The sequence below is a fragment of the Papio anubis genome, chromosome 12 (genome assembly GCF_008728515.1).
Source record: "Papio anubis isolate 15944 chromosome 12, Panubis1.0, whole genome shotgun sequence".
NCBI lineage: Eukaryota > Metazoa > Chordata > Mammalia > Primates > Cercopithecidae > Papio > Papio anubis.
The window spans coordinates 6,241,008-6,255,301 of record NC_044987.1 but is presented as its reverse complement, the minus strand read 5'-3'; the positions used below and the strand labels follow the sequence as shown (position 1 = coordinate 6,255,301).

General features: G+C 43.5%; 1 protein-coding gene across 7 annotated transcripts in view; it reads right to left on the bottom strand.

Moving 5' to 3' along the window:
- Window positions 1-1,021: 1,021 nt before the first annotated feature.
- The window catches only part of ETS1 (ETS proto-oncogene 1, transcription factor), a 127,764-nt gene continuing 114,491 nt past the window's right edge, over window positions 1,022-14,294 (bottom strand). For 5 of the 7 annotated variants that reach the window (XM_021926740.2, XM_021926739.2, XM_003910944.5 and 2 more), the window contains 2 exons: window positions 5,751-5,869; window positions 1,022-4,817 (listed from right to left, as the gene is read on the bottom strand). In XM_021926740.2, the coding sequence (XP_021782432.1) occupies window positions 4,602-4,817; window positions 5,751-5,869 (335 nt within the window). In that variant the 3' untranslated portion in view covers window positions 1,022-4,601. The remainder of the gene's footprint in view (window positions 4,818-5,750; window positions 5,870-14,294) is intronic. The other 2 variants (XM_009187653.4, XM_021926741.2) reach the window with 1 other exon arrangement.

The following is a 14,294-nucleotide window of genomic DNA, read 5'->3' as shown; positions in this document are numbered from 1 at the left end:
CAGAAACCTATTCTCTGTGTGCTGTTTATTCAGAAGAGTTCAAATGTGGCCTCAGGTTGGCTCAGGAATTGTGGCTTTGCCCAGGTTTGCAGTTGAAAACTAAAAACAAAATGTAAGGACCTGAAGCCATTTTTCCCAAAGTCTCCAGTAAATGTTAGTGGCTTGACCAGGATTCAGGGGCTGGAGGCTTCTTCGCGGCCAGTCCTGCTCCCTGACCACCAGACCACACAGTCCGTGCTTAACGTGTACTCAGCAAACCTCAAGCTCCAGGCCTGAAGAAACAGATTTTCCAAAGACAGAGCTCTCTTTGTGAACAATTCAGCAAAAATTCACTTTCCAGCTGTGAGCTGGGATTCATGTTGCAAATGTTGGTGTTAATTAAAAACATCCACCTTCTACAGTTTCAGCAACAAGGAAAAAGCACCATGCACGATGTGTTCCTAAGCAGTCCCCTCCAAAGCACTTATAAATATGATTTTATTTATGGCATGGGTTGCTAGGGGTTCTGACAGATATTATTATTCCCAATCTTCAGCCCCAGTGAAAGAGTTGGGGCCAAGGAGATGGATGTGAAGGGCCCAAGTTGCCACAGAGCAAAATTACTATCAATGGTGGACACAAGAATACTGCTCCTTTCCCACAGGATCCACTAAAGATGTTCAACTTTCTGTATTCATATCAGGAACGGTACCTAGCTGAAATCAAATGTTTATCTGTTGAGTCATTAAAAATTTTCTTCACATGGCTCTTAGTCCTTCAGACATGAAGAAATTAGGTCTGACAAGGCCAGGGACATTCTACAAAGGATGACAAAATATATTCAATGTTTGGGATGTTTGATGACTTCCCTATATTCCTATTATAGTTCTCACCTTATTAGGAAATCTTTATCACCAATGGTCCTGAGCTAGTGAGATCAGAAAGACTAAACTGCATCCCTCTGTGCTTGCCTCTGGTTGGTTGATTTGTTCTGCTTTAATACATGATCCAGACAAGAAAGAATCAAGCCAAAGCCACAGCATTATGAATGAAATTCTTTGTTTTTAATTTCACACAGTTTAAAATACAATATGAAATCAGGCTACAGTATATAAAAAACTCTCCAGCAAAATGATGTGCCAGCATCAGCTACTAAAATAAACAAACAAAAAACTCCGCCATAAGAATTTTTTTGCATTTAAAAAAAAAAAAAAAAAACATCGACACTTACATCGCTACATCTCTAAGCTACCTCAGTTCTGATTTTTAAAAAGCACCTGCTTTTCCTTTTTTTCATTTTGCTTCTAAATTTTCAGCTTTTAAAAAATATAAATTATATGAAAATACAAGTTGGAAAATAGTCAAACACAATATAACATCTTTTTCATCCCTATACTTCTCAGCTTAAAAAAAAATGTATTCTTAAAAAAAAGTTCAATAACTGAGGCAGTATTCCTGATAATTTTATTTTAATATATATATTTTATATATGTATATGTATACATATATTTATGGTTCCTTGAAACTTCTTTGGAATGTAGGTAAGAGTTCAACAAATTTATATAGACCCCAACAGAGTAAGCGGCATGCACAGCATGACTAGAAGAGAGAAGGTGTATTTCTCACCATGAAGGTTAGGCAGGTTAATGCTCTAAAACCCAGAGTGTTCATCTCCAAAGTGAGGAAAAGCACATCTGATCTTTGAATGCTACCTCCGATCCCCACAGCCACAAAATCAGGGCTCTATGTAGGGAAGTCCCTCCCCAGAATGAGGAAGGGAACAAAAGTGACTCTGAACCCTAAAGCCAAAACCGACAAAGGTTAAGGCATCTCTGGGAAAATAAGGGTTTCACCCAGCTAGACCAGATTTGCCCATCCTTCCTCTGAAGTTAACATGTGTTTTTAAAAAGCATAAACGCAACATTTCCAGTGTATAAACCACCCACCACTCTTCCTGGGATGGTCTCTGGCCTTTGGACAAAGGAGAAAAAACATCTGGCCAGATCGACAAAGCTGTCTTAATTAATACACTATCTACAAATCCTGAAAATGGTGGACCTAGAGAGAAAGGGAATTTTAGCAAACAAGCGGGCGGAGGAGCACTAGGAGGCACTTTCTTATATCTTATCTGCTAGAGGAACTGCAGGAGTTACACTCACAGAAGGAGAGCTTCCAACATAAATTTAACAGGAACGGTGGATGCTTTGAGAAAGTGATTTTATGCCTGGTTGCAAACAGCAAGCAATAATTGATACCCGGCCTTGGTTCTACTCTTACCCATTATTGAAATGTGGAAAGACTTACCTAGAAATCTCAGGTATTATTTCAGCTGCAGTTTTGCATGTCTGCAAACACACACACACACACACACACACACACCATTCACACACATGCACACATTCACACACACCTTTTGCCAGTGCCCAACAAAAATCACATAATCTAAGAGAAAACAATGTAGTCCAAACAGTTCCACCCAACACTCCCTGAGCAGCTCCTAAAATATTTTGAGAGCTTCATTAAGGCACCTGCATCCAAAAGATCAAAATAACACAGCTGGGATAATTCTGCCTTCGCTTTCCACATGGATGCTCCAATTCATCAGTATGGGTACACTCATGAATCACAGAGCTATGTTCCTGATAATTCTGCGTCTGCAAGAGGATCTGGGAGTAAACAACAATCAATTTTCTTAAAGATACACTAGAAAGTAGTTAGTACTTCCAATTTCTCATCCAAATCCCAAAAAGGGCCAGCCCTGAGAAGCTTACCTGAAATACGTCTTTCCTTCTCTCACGGAAGTCCAAAAACGCCACCCCTCCTCCTCGTCCTTTCAACGGGGCAACTATAGAGTGAGGGAGGTTCTAATTGTATTAGGCACTTTTCCTCACGAGTTAGATGTTGACTTTTCCCCCAAAACTCCATTTTCAGATTCCCCCTCACAACCAGCAGAAAGATGACTACCTTGCTTGACTATGTTTGTATTTAAACATTGGGGAAACTAAAAATCTATTCAAATCTCATGGACAACCTTATTCTCCTCACCGAACCGCCTTCCTTTGTTTCCTTTGCCTTCAAGTCATTCCTCTCTTCTGGAATTAACCTTTACTTACCCTGTGCCAAGACATCAGACCCAAGTATGAGGCCCTAGCATCACCTGTGCCATTCATTTTGCATACACAGTCTCACCTGACATCCTACCGGACTAATTTAAATTATTCAAAGGAAAGCCTTGCACTTCTCTTCCAAAGACAGCCAAGTCACATTTTATTGAAATGCTCTCTTCATTTCCATCACTTCTAAACCTCAGCAAGTCTAAACTCTTCAACTTAGGTCATGTCTCAAGTTACTCTTTCACTCACCAATCAGAAAGCCATACATTTCTCTCTACTGAATAACAGAGTTGGGGGTGAGGGGTGCAAAAAATGGATGATTCTTGGAAAATAAGACATAAAAGAAAAATTACAGAGTGTTAGTTTGGAACGACATGCGTTCAGGACTTATTTCTTAAGACCTGAGGGGTAATGCCCATGCATACAGCTTTTATTCCAAGTCATCTATGCTACAGATATAGGACTAAGAAAGAACCAAGTCAATCTTCCTCCTTCGATCTCCTTTCCATGACTTCAACAGTGCTCCTACGTTTACTGTGGTCCAAAACCAGGGATGCAAAATACATTCAGTTCAAAGACTTAATGCTTCTTAGCTCAACATTAAGTCCAAACCCCGAGAATCCACTAATAACAAGTAAGTAAAGGGATGTACTAATATTTTCTTAATTGTAGATGACATTCACACACATAATTCCCCTGTACCCAAATCAGCATTAATTGTCCTTCTTATATAAGTCCCATGAATTTGGGATCCCTGATCTCAGTGAGAGCGTTTTGCTTTTCCAATGGGGTCTATATAAACAGTTTTCTTTCACTGTGACAGAATCCTCAGCCGGCAAATAAAAACAAACTTACATGATATTGCAATACTGAGACCACCTTAGAGCTTAAGACGATTTTTAAGAAAAAAAAAATACTGGCACAAAATTTAATAAAATAAATTGTAACACAACAATGGTTTTGGCCCCTCCCCACTGAAGTCCATCTTTGTTTCAAAACTAGAGTGATAGGTAAATAGTTCTCAGCTTTTAGTGCATCCCCCCCAAAACGTGTTTCATCCCACCCACCTCTTTTTTGCCCTCCCAGACCTAAAAACAAAAGCAAATTAATTGTCTTACATCAGTTTCATGAGTTCTGATGTGACAATGTCTCTTGCTAATGGGTCCACAACTCAAGACACTTTTTCATGGGTGATTTTTTTTAAATGATTGGACACATTAGTCTTCTTTCTCTCTTAAGCCACAGCCTTCCAGCTTCTGAGAAGACCCTTCTCCCTCTCCTGAAAATCTGCTCAAGAATTTCTGGTCCCACCCACCCCACAAGTCCTGGCTTTCCTTTTCCAACTGCACACAATTGATTACAGCTGCAACTGACGTAGCTCCCACCCCTGAAGGTAAAAAATGAGTTCTGGAAAATAAAAAATAGAATAACAATTAAAAATTCAGAGTCCAACCAACACGGCTGTCCTTGGAAGGTCTCAGCAGGGTTTCCCCAGCCCCTTCAGTGCCATCACTCATCGGCATCTGGCTTGACGTCCAGCATGGCGTGCAGCTCCTCAGGGGTGTACCCCAGCAGGCTCTGCAGGTCACACACAAAGCGGTACACGTAGCGTTTCCCCGCTGTCTTGTGGATGATGTTTTTGTCGTAATAGTAGCGTAGGCCACGGCTCAGTTTCTCATAATTCATCTTAGGTTTGTTTTTCCTCTTTCCCCATCTCCTGGCCACCTGAAATTTAAAAAGAAAAATAAAGGAGGAGTAGGCAAAAATCTACAAGATAGACCAAATATAGATGTTTGTATGCCTATGCTATACCCATTCACGGTGACCCATGATGCCCCAGTAAGATGATTTGAGATTCACGTACATATAGAAAATAGTTTTCCGGCCTGTCGCTTCTGAATTCCATTTTTCATGGGTTGGGCGGGGATGGGAGTCACAGTGATTCTTTAAGTTGATGAAAACAGAGTGACCCTGAACTTCTGTGGAATAGGATTAAATATTTGACTTTAAAAAATAAATGAAAAGCCACACTATACGCTCTCCTCTTTCCCCATATTATTAGTAAAATCTCCTTGCTTTGCAAGCATGAAATCTAACAGGCAAGTGTGAAGTGGAGGAGCTGAGCTGTCTTTCATCAACAGGAAGTGCTTCTTTCCATACCAGGGCACAAATATTTTCTCATGTCTGCCAGAACAAAGATGTTGTCTCTCTTCTTCACTGTTTTTTATCCTCAGAATTGGGCATGGCACAGAACCACTACTCCATAAGCATGTGTGTAATGAAATAAGAAACTAATGAGCCAATCTCCCAAGGCCTCTTGAACTGTCTAGCCCCTTTCACACTCACAGAGCCACGGGGCTAGGAAGAGGCTAAGTCGCAGGAGGCAGCTCTGTGGGTGATAACCGACCTACTGCCAGGCACATTAGTGCCTCCTATCAGCTAATCCTGTAAGACAAATGGGTAACATAGATATTTTCTCTATTTTCCAAATAATGAAACTGGGGCTCAGACAGGCTACCTAGCTTGCTCCGGGAGTGGCAAGTGGCAGAGCTGGGCATCGCAGTCCTGGAAAATGTCATTCAGGTCCACACCACCCCTTCCAGGGGGTTCTCTCTCATCCTTCCTCAGCACAGTACTCGCAAGCCCCTCCTTCCTTACCTCATCTGGGTCAGAAAGTTTGAATTCCCAGCCATCTCCTGTCCAGCTGATAAAAGACTGACAGGATTTATCAGTGAGTAATTCCAGAAGAAACTGCCACAGCTGGATTGGTCCACTGCCTAGAAACACAAGCCATTGTGAATCATTACACCAGATACTCAGCACTCTACGCAGCTAATCCCCCCACACACGGCACTCCCACATCCCTCTTCTCTCAGCCCATCCAGCCAGGAGAAAATGAAGGCAACAGATAGTGCACATGTCAGAGGAAGTGTTATGAGCTCTAACAGATAGAAAAGACAAAGGCCTCCCTATAAAACAAAAGCATGGAAGAAAATGTGTCAAGTGCCTTATTTTGATTAACTTAAGGATTGGTTCATTTTTATTGCTAAGCAAATTCTAGAAAGAGAATACTGTGCCTATCCTCTGGGGTATTCTAAGGTAGCATCATCTTTTACACCTTCAAAAGCTAAGTCGTTATTTTTGCCTTCAGAAGTAAGAAACATATTAACGACGGAATGAACGTCTTTGCCACTTCTGAGCAGAAGTTATGGCTCATGAGCACTGCTCTCTGGTAGGCAGCCTGTGGCCCCTGATTTGTGAGGAAGAAGGGTCACTATCCTCGGGCCCTCTCACAAGGAAATAGATGTTAAATATCTGCTCAGTCATAGTATTTCCCTCCACTGCCACCACCCTCCCTTCCAGTCCACTTACAGGAAAGCACCCAAACTAAAAAAAAAAAAAAAAAAAAAAAAAAGCATCATTACTATTTGAGGGATTAACTTTTCACCCAGGAAATCCTCAGAGGTCAGATGGGGACTGCCTCAGAAATTCTACATAGGTTCAGTATATTCTAAATTACACATGCGCACGCGCACACACACACACACACACACACACACACACACTTTTCTGTCTTAGCCATCAATACCCTGACAGTCAATTTATTCTATGCTAAAAGGTTTATATTCACACCGATTTCCATTCAGGATAACTTTCTCATTTGAAATGACAATGCCCCAGGGATTCTTAATTTATAGGTGTAGGTAGAGAGACAAATAGGGGTTCAAAAGTCCGTGTTGCTTGTTACATGTCTACACTGTCCCTTATAACATAAACTGGGCAGAGCGGGACTGGGAAAGAACCAGTCCACATCTCTTGAGATAGCCCAGGAAGCTCCAGCTCATACAGGAAAGCTCTGCTCACTAAGGCTCTAATTTTTCACCAGAGTTGCAAATTTGTCTGATCCAAAGTAAACTGAGATTTAACAGGAAACAAACTTTAGGTTCCCCCTCAATCTAAAAAAGACATTGCCTTCATAATCTATAAGGGTAATGTCTTGTGGAATCTCGTATTTGTACAAGACATGTTCACATGCATCATTGTGCTTGCTCCTAAAATCCACACCCAACCCTCTGCTGTAGGGAGAAGCACAAGCGGTCTTTCGGCTTCCTTTCTGTTGGCGCGGAAAAGGTGCTCAGCAAAGTACTGTGACTTTGCTCCGAGCCACAGTTAGCGAAATGATGGTGCTGGGTCTAGCACCCAGGCCTTTAGACTCAAAGGACCAGGGCAACCTCCAGTGAAGTAAAGAAACAGCTACTGACGCGAGCTATCATCGCACAGCCAAAGGAAGTCCTCCTCCAGTAACAACTTCCTAATGGTGGTTTCCAAGGCTCCTCCTCAGCACTTGCCACGCTGAATATGAAAACATGGAATAGCTCTACCTCCTCTTTCTGAGAATGGACCATTAGCTCTTTAAAACCATCTTGCAAGAAATACCTTACATGTATTCCAGAATAAAATGAGTCAGTGAATGCCTACAAAATAAAGGAACATTCGAACAACAGCCCAGAGGGCTGCCCTGGTAAAGCCCTAGCTTCCTCTGTTTCTACTTTCATTCAGTAAAAACCATTTTGTATTCAACTCAGGGACATTTGCAGGTTTCTTGGGAGTTGCCTAAAGGCGTGAGCTACTCATTCTCTGCCTGGGTTCACCAAACTAACCGTGACATTCTCAGAGGAACCCACTGAGAAGCCATCCTAACAGACACAAAGAGGTAAAACAGTAAATCGCTCTCAAGAAAGGCAGCTGCCAGAGCCGTGGCCACAGAACAGGTTTCTTGGAGAAACTCACAATAACTCTAGAGACTGAAGAGAGACATGAAGAAAACCCACCTACCCCAAAGCTACGTCAAAGCAGCCTCGGAGGAGAGGGGTTTGCTTTAGACCCTGACCGAGAAAAACGAAGGAGTACTATGATTGATGGGGCACCTACTGCGCTGCAGACACTGTGACACCCTGCACTCGTTTCCTTCATTCCCCGCGATAATTCTGTGGGGTGGATATAACTGTTGTGCTATTTGTTTCCCCCACTTCACAGCAGAGAAAACTGACACACTGCGAGGCCATTTAGATCAGCAGTGGAGCAGCCAGGACTGGAACCCAGGCAGCCTGGCCCCAGATTCTTCATCTCAATGCTACCGTTGTCCCCCTGGACATGACGGGGCCAAAGGCCTGGCATCTAAACTGCCTGCCTAAGTGCAATGTTGCAAGGGATAAGGGGACCTGACTTTAAAAACTCTCTCCCCGACTTCTCATAGCAGTTGCAGGACATGGGATAGCCAGCGGTTCTCCCAGTCATCTGACCACCAGTGGCTGCGCCAGCCCCCGCCCCCGCCCCCGCCTGCACCTCCACAGCTGATGTTTCCAGCATCCTCTTGTGGCAGCCGTTATGTTATGTTACTTCATTGTTTCTTCTTCCCGGTGTTCACCTTAGCCTCTCTTCCACTATCTGAAATCTCTCTGGGGCACAGGGTCTCATGACACCAAGCCGAGGAAAAGGATGGAAAGATCGAGATCCTTCCGCCAGATGAGTCTTTGGCGGGGAGCGGTCAGCACATCTGCCCATGCTGGAAAACAGGGCCCAGGAGCGCACTGCAGTCTCCTGCCCTTGGGACTTGGTAGTCACAATGCAGAGAGGGGACCTTTGATTCCCGTGGTTTGCACCGGCTCCCAGAGGAAGAACCTCTGACGGAATGGTTAGTTTTCCTTTTCTACCAGTGCATTTTCCAAATTGAAATGTCAAGCAGTCATAGGCTGTAGATGCCCCGCCCTGCCCTTTCTCTGTGATGTCAGCGTATAGGACCCAGTGAGTCTGGGACAGAGTGAGTACTCGCCGGAGGACTTTTGTCCTCATTGTGACTTTTCCTTTGTTCAAAAGGAATGAAAAAAAATTAAATTCAGGCCCTAGAAGCCCAAGTCCTAGGTGCAGAGCTCTCTAACTCTTTTTTTCTGTTTACACCCAAGAAAAGAGGGAGGATAGACAGGAAAAGCAGATACCTAAAGAAATAATGGGAATATGAATGGGAAGAATTCTCTCCCATTGGCTTCACAATAGGACAGTCAACATAACAGAGATGTCAGTTCCAGGCTCCTTCCCCCGATTCCTGCAGAGAAACCCCACAGGCAAACTCCGGCCTAACCTGTACACACAGGGCTCACCCCTCAGAAAGCCCACATTTTTGTACCAAGTGAGAGGAGCTCATGACAGCCGCTGAAGCTTCCTCTCTAGCACCTTTTGGCTGACTCCTAAACTGCCTTTTTGTTGTGGGGAGCAAGAGAACTAGGAAAGACATGGAAACGTTCTTCCAGCCAGAAACACTGGGCCGGGGTGGGCTCAGGTCCTGGCTGGGCCAATGGATAGGCTAACACAGGAGCCTGTTTCCACAGCAATACATCACCCTCACTTCAGGTCTGGGAGGGGACTTCGGGGCCACTTGGAAACCCAAAGCTTAGAGGCAGCTCTGGGGTTGGAAGGCACACTGGCTACACAGATCCGCCAGCGACACCCACATCCAGGCCCATCAGAAGTTCTTACACCCAAAACTGGTGTAGACAATGAATGAGTCCAGCACTCCCAGTTACGACTCTTCTAGAAGGTGATTCTGTGCTGCTTAGCAGAGGTCTGCCCAACCCCACAGGGCTCCAGGGTCCCATCCCTTGCCCTTGCTCCAAGTTTATATCCTAAACTTGTAAAGCCTCTTCCTCCATTCCCCCTGCAACTCCCCCTCATCCCTGTGCCCAGCCCCTTCCACCTACCCAAATGGACTGCGGTCCCAGTGACCTTTGTCCCCCAGAGCAGAAAACGGTACTAAGAATAGCGCCAGTCATGGGAAGGGGAGCTCACATGTTCAATGTGACTCACAATGGTATCCCTGTCTGGGATCTCCAAGGCAGTCAACAGCACCCTTCACGATGCTGCCCGGGAGTGTCACACATCAGGAATCCAGTGGCATCACTGGGAAAGTATGCTTCTCAAGTCGAAGCTCTGAGCCACAACAACAGAGGGGTCCCTGTTAGAAGGAGGTCTCTTTCCAGAACCATGCGGGCGGGAGAGCACCACACACACACTCCACACACCCATCTCCCATGGCACGGAGCCTCCACACCCCCTGCCGTCTGCTCCCTCTCCACCCTCCCTCTCAGGCGGCTGCAGGGGAATTTCCTTCTACTACTTTGTTCTTCTCAGCCTCTGGAGAAGAGGACAGTTCTTACTACACACTGACAGGCCTGATTTGAAGAACATGGTACAAGCTCAGAAGAAGAAATACCAGGTGGGAACTTGGAGAGCTCCCAAGCCCACAAAGCAAATCACACCAAGGATGTTCACCCCCTAAGGGGACCCCCAAGGCTCCTCAAACCTAAGGCAACAATCTCACTTTTTTAAAAAACGTAAAGCTTCAAGTAAATTCCTGCTCATTTGGGTCATATTTCCTTGTCTGGGAGCTGCAAGGCCCATTATCTGTCTCAATGAGGAGCTGGTTATTAAAAATCCCCTGCTATTCTGGTCCCTTGCCCTGAGGCTAAGAACTGAGCAGTATAAATACATATATATCAGTGGGCTAGGACAATGCGTTAGTAACATGCTCTTGATGGCAATCCCTTCCATTTGCCAATCTGTCAGTATCATTCTTCTCATTTTCCAGGTCTGGGAGCCTGTGACAAGGACATCCTCACAGCAAGTGAAGAGGGTCAGGTTGAACTTCACTTTTTCCTTCTACTCCTTCCTCATTTCCATTTCAACCACAAGTTCTCACTCTTGTCACCTGTGCTCTGCTGAGAGGCGAACACAGGAGCTTTCTTCCAAACAGATGGAGGTCAACGCTGGGTGGGCACTTCCCAGGCAGTCTCCTCTTGTCTGCATTGTACATGGCTCACACCAAGACCACCCCAATGGTTTGGTCTCTGTCCATTTCTCCCATCACTAGAATATACGCTCTAAGGACAAGGACTTTGTTTTTTCACTGCTTCAACCCAAAGCCTAGAACTGCGCCTCACCAACAAACACCAACAAACAAAAAATTATTTGCTGTTGAATGACTCCTGTGTCATTTGACATGTTCTCCTTGAGAACACAGACTGTATCTTATTGAGCCATATATCCTCAATGCCAGGTATGATAGCTTATCTTCAGCAGGTACTCAATAAAGATTTTCTAAATTACATTACTGAAACAAACCTCCTCTGAAGAAAGGCGTAAGGATTAGAAAGGCCGCTCAAATGGCTTCTCTCTATTAAACTATATTTGGGGCCAAATAATATGGGTGACCCTCAAGCTGCATTTCATCAACGTGTTCCCAAAAATGAAAACGACCACCTGTCCTTTGGGAGTTAGTTTGCTACTTTAAGAAGCGAATCTCTTTAGCTCTGTTCTAAAAGTCAAATCAAATACCTCAGTGTGGGCAGGACACCACATTTATTTTAACCTATGAAACTCTCATGGTTGGTCACCCTTGCAATAGGGCTGACTCTGCCCTGATAGCACACATCTGGCAGGTGGCCCTAAAACAGAGGAACAGGCCTGGCTGGCCCCTCCCTTCCAGCCAGGTGTCTCTACCCACAGCCAAACGATGATGGCAAAAACAGAACATTCGAATCCAGAAATGACCCATCTGTTCACAAGTGTATCAACCTGCCTTTCATGCTACCACAGGAGGACGCACCTCTGAGGGTGGGGTGGATGACTCCCCATTCCAAGCATCACCCCCCCTTTCTGTCAATCCTCTTCTAAATTACCATTCAGAAAGGTCCCCAAATCTCCTGATTTCCATTAAGTTTGAGGACAAAACAGAAAATATCCGGACAGTTTCTTGCCCTCTGGCCCAAGCTCAACCTGAAGCTGCACAAAGTCTTGTTGCCTGAGGATGAGTAACTCAAGAAACTGTACTGCTGGACTGACTGGCAATCAAGGCACTGGGGAAATTATTTGAAGAAGAGTAAGGGTCAGGAGTGCTTGATATTTTGGCTGCGTTCTATGCCTCTCATTTCTTCTGAGTTGTACATTTTCTTTGCCCCACCCTGACCCAATCTTATCTCATCTCTAACACACTCCATGTATAACACATTCTATAACTGGCCAATACAGCCTTGGTTTAAAGACTCACTATGTGTCAGTATATTCTATAAACATGTTCCTGTATCAATGGCTAGTAACTCAAGGGCAGTGATTGGGAATATAACTTCCAGTAATTCAACTCTAACAACAAAGAACATTCTGACAGGTGTTTGGAAAGCATACTTGCTGAACACAATGATGAACAACAACTTTATAAACTTGTATTTGTTGCTGAGATAGCCAGTATCTAACCATGAAAAAGAGTAAGAAAACAGCTCTCAAATCAATTAAAACCAGTCTTTGAGTGCCGAGTTCATGTCTCTTGCATGTTAGATCAAAAACGAAAGAAGGAAGAGTGTCAGAAACATTAAAAATAAAAGCCATTTTACATGTCAGGCAGTGGAGTACTGAGTGATGACAGCATCCTATAAAATTAAAATATATGATGCCTGTGGGAAAGCCCCGGGTAGGGAGTTAAGGGTACAAGGCTTCCATATCAGTTCTTCCCTGAATCACCCTGCAATCTTATGCAACTCATTTAATCTCTCTGGGCTTTACTTTTTCCTTCCCTAAAATGGAAATAGTAATCTCTGCTTCTCTTTACTTTATAAAAATGTAAATTAAGTCCTTATTACAAAAATCTACATATATACATATATATATATATATATATATAGAGAGAGAGAGAGAGAGAGAGAGAGAGAAAGAGACTAAAAGAGGTGAACAATTTAGGAGCAACTGAATATACAATAATGGAATTACAAAGAAGAATGAAACAACAGAAAATATATTTTTAAAAACAATTTTCAGTAAAAGACAAGAGGGAAAAAAGATGCATTTAAAAAAAATGTAAAAGCACTAGAAAAAATCTTATTAGACTTCCAACGATTAAATTGGCCTTTTGTATGGCGACTTTGAACAAGTAGAAAGTTGGAGGTTAAGGAAAAAAAAGTTAAAGTATACAAATCTAAAAATTTTTAATATTTTAAATGAGAATAACCATTTAGGACTTTTTTAAGTTAGGAAAGACTCTGAAATCCTTGTTCCTATGTTAAAAGTACATATGCACAAAAAGATATAGCAGATGCAAACTGCTTTGCAAGTGAAAGTATCACAGGCATATACGGTTTAGGGAAATCTTGGCCACAGATGGACTTAGATCCTCTTTTCCTGATGCACCTTTTTCCTTAGTCATTCATGTTCCTCACCAAGTATTCGTCACCTAATTATTATACAGAGCTCACCCAGAGCAAGTTCAGCACCGTTCCCCACAAATGTCAATAGTTTGGGCCCAAAGAGACGGGTCCCACCAGCATTAACTGGGGTTCAAGCAGAACCTCTTGTCCAGTCATCAGTGCCCAAGACAGGCTTGACAGCAAGGCCAGGTGGCTGGCAACTGGCCAGTGGAGTCCTCTCACCTGGAACAGGGTTAAGCGAGGCTCATTTGGCCAGTCTGACTTGCGTCTGAGAACAAGACAGTTACGCATTTTTAGGGTATGAGGGAAAGACCTTTGTTTTTGCTCTGGCTCTGCACACCTGCAAGTGCTCAAGTACACATGTGTGGGGGCGGCGGCAGGAGAAAGGGGACTGTTCCTCTCTTAAAGGGGCAGTCTCTATTCAAATGCAACCACCTTTCTTCTAAACCCACCAATAACTCTGTCTAACACATTCAAGCTAACACTCAGACACAAACTTGGACAGTGAGCCAGTGAAGCTCAAGTCAGGAAGTGGGTTTCTTTATAGCTCTTTCCTCCTGATGTCTTCTAGGTAACCAGTTCTTTTAAGAAGTCACCAGAGATGCGTTAGGTTTGGATTTGGGGGAACGGGATAAGAACTTTGTTATAAACCAAAGAAATGGTTTTTCCAGCCACTATAAATGTACAAAGAAAAATCTTCCTAAGTATGTAGGTAACGAGAAGAAAGAAAGGTATGTTCACTGATCAGGGTTAGAAAACAGAACTTTAGAAGTCTGAAGACTATAGTCTTTTCTCAGTAGGATTTTCAACTTGATCTCTGGAATTTATTTTATCCTAGGGGTTAAGTTTTCCCTGCATGTCAAGAATGAGAGAAATCACTAGTCAGGCGTATTAGAATTCTTGGAAGGTAGCTGAACTAGATCCTAAGGGATCATTTGCACACCGAATTTTGTAA